Source organism: Haliaeetus albicilla, chromosome 13, assembly GCF_947461875.1.
Source record: "Haliaeetus albicilla chromosome 13, bHalAlb1.1, whole genome shotgun sequence".
NCBI lineage: Eukaryota > Metazoa > Chordata > Aves > Accipitriformes > Accipitridae > Haliaeetus > Haliaeetus albicilla.
Window position 1 is genome coordinate 37,850,843 of NC_091495.1, and position 4,284 is coordinate 37,855,126.

Consider the following 4,284-nt stretch of genomic DNA (forward strand, 5'->3'; position numbering starts at 1 on the left):
CTGGGAGCCAGTTCAGCCACCCCAGTCACAGCACCGGTGTCCCGCCTCCCCCGCCCCCTAATTGTAATGGCCCCCTAATTGTAATGGCCCTCCAGTTGTGGGCGGCAGATGAGAAGAGAGGAAATCAGCCTCCCGCTGTCTCGGGGCCATTTAACCCGAAACCCATCTGCGCCACGGGAGCCCCGAGTGCTGTTATCGCCCTCATCCTCCTCTGGTGATGAAAGGCGGGCGGGTGGGGGGCACCCAGACCCCCCCCAGCCCATCGGGGGAGGTCAGCTGCGGCTGATGAGCCTCCCGAGGGGAAGTTTTTTACGATTTCACGCTTCCCCGCTGAGCGACGGAGCGCGTTGTCCCCTCGCTCCCCCTCCGCGGCTGACTGGGGGCCGGTGGGTCTGCCCGGGGCGGAACTCACGGCACCCGGAACGCGGTGTACGGGGGGTGGAGGGGAGCGGCGCCTCGACCGGGCGGGCTGGGACGGACCGCAGGCTGCGTCGCTATTGGTGGGCGGCGGTGCGCCCGCCTCAGCGCTCCCCCCCGCCTCAGCGCTCCCCCTCAGCGGCGGTAATGGCGGCCCGGGGATGTTGCCCCAGCTGCGGTTCGGCGGCGTTGGTGGAGGACGCGCACTACGCGCAGCAGCAGCTGGTTTGCGCCGCCTGCGGCTGCGTCCTCGTCGAGGGGCTCCTCACCACCACCTACACGGAGGAGGAGCACCTGCGAGGTGCGACCGGGCCCGGTGGGGTTCAGCCCCCCTGGGGGGGGGGTGGTCACCGACAGGCAGGGCGGGTCGCGGGGCGAGCGTCCCGGCAGCGTTTGTATTCGGTCTGGTGCAAAACCGTGGGTGAAAAGCTTGTTTTGAGCGTACTGAGTCGGTTTGAGCAACGAAGCAGTCCCCCAAGCAGCCATTTTAGTCAGCCCCGGGGCCGTTGTCCTTCCACACCCTGCACGGCTTGTGGGTGTCTCGGTGTCAGAAAGGCCTCAGGGTGGGGGGCGAGGCTGGGTGCTGCCAGGATTAGACCAGCTGCTTTCCCCCCTCTCTCTCTAAGCAAAAGACCACCATGTTTTTTCCATTATAGGGTCAGACCGACAGCACTTCTCTGCCAGGTTTTAGGCTTGGAACCGGTGGTGTGCTGCTCTTTGGCCTTTAAATCTCTTACAAGTGTAGTGGAGTAGCCCCGAGGCCGTTTGTTGGTTCTGTTTGTGGAGAAGCAACGGCTTGAAGGGATCCTGCTCCTCGCTATTACTTAACCTGTGCTGCCAGCCCTTGTTTAGTGGCCTCAAAGATCTGTCAATTCTGATAATTGAAATCCAGTACCATGGGCATCTGGTTGCCCAAAATCTAAATGACACAGTCCCCCAGAGTCGCTGCAAGACTATCTGACCTAACACTGACTGTTTTTCAGAGGTGACGTATTCCCAGAGCACTGGCCAGAAAGAGCAGCTGAGCCGCTGCCTGCAGCGAGGTAAGAGCATGCCGTTCTGTTTCCTTCACACACCGATTCCCTCTTGCTGATACTCAAGTTTGTTTAACATGTTTCTAATGCTCTCTAAAATGGTAAAAGCTTTCAGAACTGGAAGTAAAGCATGAAGGAGGCAGTTAGTTCTGCATCCAGCCGGTGCTTGCCTTCAGCAAACTGCCTCACCTGCACTAAGGGACTTGGGAGATATTTTCACATTGTCTGCAGGGCTGCAGAAACTGGGCTGCTCTTGTGCCTCTGCCCGGGACTGGATGAATGCTGGCTGCACTGGAATATTGAGGAGAGGTGTGTATCAGAAGCTGCTTGAGCTGATTCTTAAGGGTGGTGTCTTCTCACAGGGATCAGGCGGGTCCGGGATCTCTGTAAAGTCCTCCAGCTCCCGACAGTGTTTGAGGAGACGGCGGTGTCGTACTTCCAGAGAGCTCTCCAGCACACCTCCTTCCACCTGGTCAGTCTGGAGAAGAAGGAGCTGCTGGGGGGCTGCTGCGTCTTCGTGACTTGCCGACAGCACAACTGGCCCCTGACAATGGGGACGATCTGCTCCCTCCTTTACGCAAAGCAGGAGCTCTTTGCCAGCGTCTACCTGAGCCTTCAGAAAGAGCTCGGGCTCTCTGTGCCAGCCCTGAGCCTGGCGGATCTGGTGAAGACGCACCTGAACAGGTAACGGGGCCCCTTTCAGCCATTGCAGAGTCCTGTGTTTGATGCTGGTGGGTGGAAAACCTTCTGAAACTCAGCCGTGGCCAGGGCAGAAGTCCACAAGCACAGACAGTGTGACCTGTGCTTTTTACACAGCCATGTTGTTGCTGAGTGCTCTAAGGCAAAACCAGATCATCTGGAAAAGTATTCCCTTGGATAGTTCGCAGCCCTGTGTGCTAAGGGGGGGCATACCTACCAGGAGCCTGTTAGGCTGGGTGGCAGTAATGGTGCAGCAGCATCTAAAACTCGTGATCTGGGAGTGCGCTCTGTTGTCCCTTGAATGACAAACTTCATCGGGTTCTTGCTCCAGCCAGCGATCGTAGTACACAACAGAGTAGCCTGGAGGCGGATGTCAGCAGAACTGGTGTTTGCTGATGCGCTGGGGGAACGGCCCACGTGTGTGCTGGGGATTTTACAGAATTGCGATGGCTTTTTTGCCTCCCTCGTCACAATCTGGGCTATGATTCTTCTCTTCCTGCCCCTTTCTCCTCAGTTTGGAGACGGCAGTGAGGCACTTAGCTAGGTAACATAAGCAGAAGCCCAGCGCAGGAGCAGGGTGTGTTTGTCCTAAAGGACCTTACTGCAGCCAGCTGCCACATCAAGCTGGATTACTGAGGCGTCGTGTGGTGAGGCTTCCCTGTGCCCTGGTGCTAACGATGGGCTCTTTGCTCTTTCAGTTTTCGGCTGTTCCAGCATGCGGCCGACATCCCTGCCCCATTTGTGGAGGACAAGGAGAAGATGGTCGCCCGAACGATGCAGATCGTGGAGCTAGCCAGTGAGACTTGGCTAGTCACCGGCCGTCACCCTGTTCCCATCGTCACAGCTGCAGCCTTCCTGTCGTGGCAGTCGCTGCAGCCTGCTGCCCGCCTCACCTGCACTTTTGCACGTTTCTGCAAGCTGGCGGGTGTTGATCTGCCACCGCCGGCGCACCTGAGGCTGAAGGAGCTTCTCGAGATCCTCCTGAGAATGGCCTCCAAGCTTGCTTGGCTCAAGGTGTTTAACATGGACAAGAAAACAGTGGTCAAGCACATCGGGGACCTGCTGCAACACAGAATTTTCCTGCTGAAAAATGCCTTCTGTCTGGAGGATGAGGAGGAGCAGTGTGCTGCGGCCCTGAGCAAGGGCTCCCCCGGCTCTCCTCCGGCAGCAGGAGGGGCAGCGCAGGAGAAGGGCTGTCCCTTGGAAGGGAAACGCCAGCGTGAGGGCAGCCCGAGGCCCTTGCTGCCGCCCTGCCTTATCAATCCGAGGAAGAGACTGCGGACGGCAGCCCTGAGTGCTTCGGACTCTGCCATCACTGGCGATGAGCCCATCTCTGACAGTGAAATTGAGCAGTACCTGCGAGGCCCGGAGGAGATCCGAGCCTTCAGGAAGGCCAAGGCCTGGCAGTGAAGATGGTCATCTCCAGTGGGGTCCAGAGGATGGTGCTGCCAGACACCGGGGCAGCAGGGACTGTGGGACCAAAAGCATGAAACCCATCAGTGACAGAGCCATCACAAGGTGCAGGGACAGTCGCCCAAGGGAGCAGGGCTGTAGGGAGGGAGTGGGCTGTGTCATCTTTCATGTTCTGGGCCAAAACGGGGCTTTTAATGGACTGATTGCTTTGGGTTGTGTTACGTTTCTGTTAGAAATGAGTAGAAGCGCAGGTGCCAGGACGAGTTTCTGGATTCTCTCTCATTGCAGCCTCTGGTAAAAGGTGTTTTGGTGCAGCCCAGTCCTGCAGGGCAGTGTCATGAGCAAGTCTAGTGAGCCCAGGGACTTACACTGGGAGTGATGCCCAGGGAAAGGTCTCCAGCACCTTCCTTGGCGCTGGTTTTCCATAGCTTTGCTCCGGCTTTTCCGGGCCAGTCTCACCTTGTGCTTCACCTTCTTCGGCAGAATGGGTTTGTGAGAGCCAAGGAGACACCTTAAGTTGCTGAGAGAAAACTACTCCATCCTTGGTTAAATAAGGGATGTGAAGCTGCTGGAAACTGCCAAAGGTGCAGCTTTGGATTGTGTGCATACAGTGCTGCTGGCTGTTCATGGCAGCATGCTGCTCACTCAATAAAACAGTGCCCTCTCCGTGCCTGGTGACCTGTTGTATTTGAACACAAAGTCTGTGAGAAATAACAGTAGA

At 57.5% G+C, this 4,284-nt stretch overlaps 1 protein-coding gene across 1 annotated transcript; it reads left to right on the plus strand.

Moving 5' to 3' along the window:
• Nucleotides 1-533: 533 nt before the first annotated feature.
• BRF2 (BRF2 general transcription factor IIIB subunit) lies at nt 534-4,233 on the plus strand. Its single transcript, XM_069800942.1, has 4 exons — nt 534-718; nt 1,401-1,460; nt 1,814-2,135; nt 2,849-4,233. The coding sequence occupies exons 1-4, from the start codon at nt 565-567 to the stop codon at nt 3,558-3,560; spliced, it is 1,248 nt and encodes a 415-aa protein (XP_069657043.1). The 5' UTR covers nt 534-564; the 3' UTR covers nt 3,561-4,233.
• Nucleotides 4,234-4,284: the final 51 nt, after the last annotated feature.

What these genes read in the sequence shown, in the direction of transcription:
- BRF2 (XM_069800942.1), top strand. Translation starts at nt 565, where the DNA reads ATGGCGGCCCGGGGATGTTGCCCCAGCTGCGGTTCGGCGGCGTTGGTG. An exon ending in GGAGGAGGAGCACCTGCGAG is followed by an intron (nt 719 to 1,400) that starts GTGCGACCGGGC and finishes ACTGTTTTTCAG; the next exon opens with AGGTGACGTATTCCCAGAGC. An exon ending in GTGAAGACGCACCTGAACAG is followed by an intron (nt 2,136 to 2,848) that starts GTAACGGGGCCC and finishes TTGCTCTTTCAG; the next exon opens with TTTTCGGCTGTTCCAGCATG.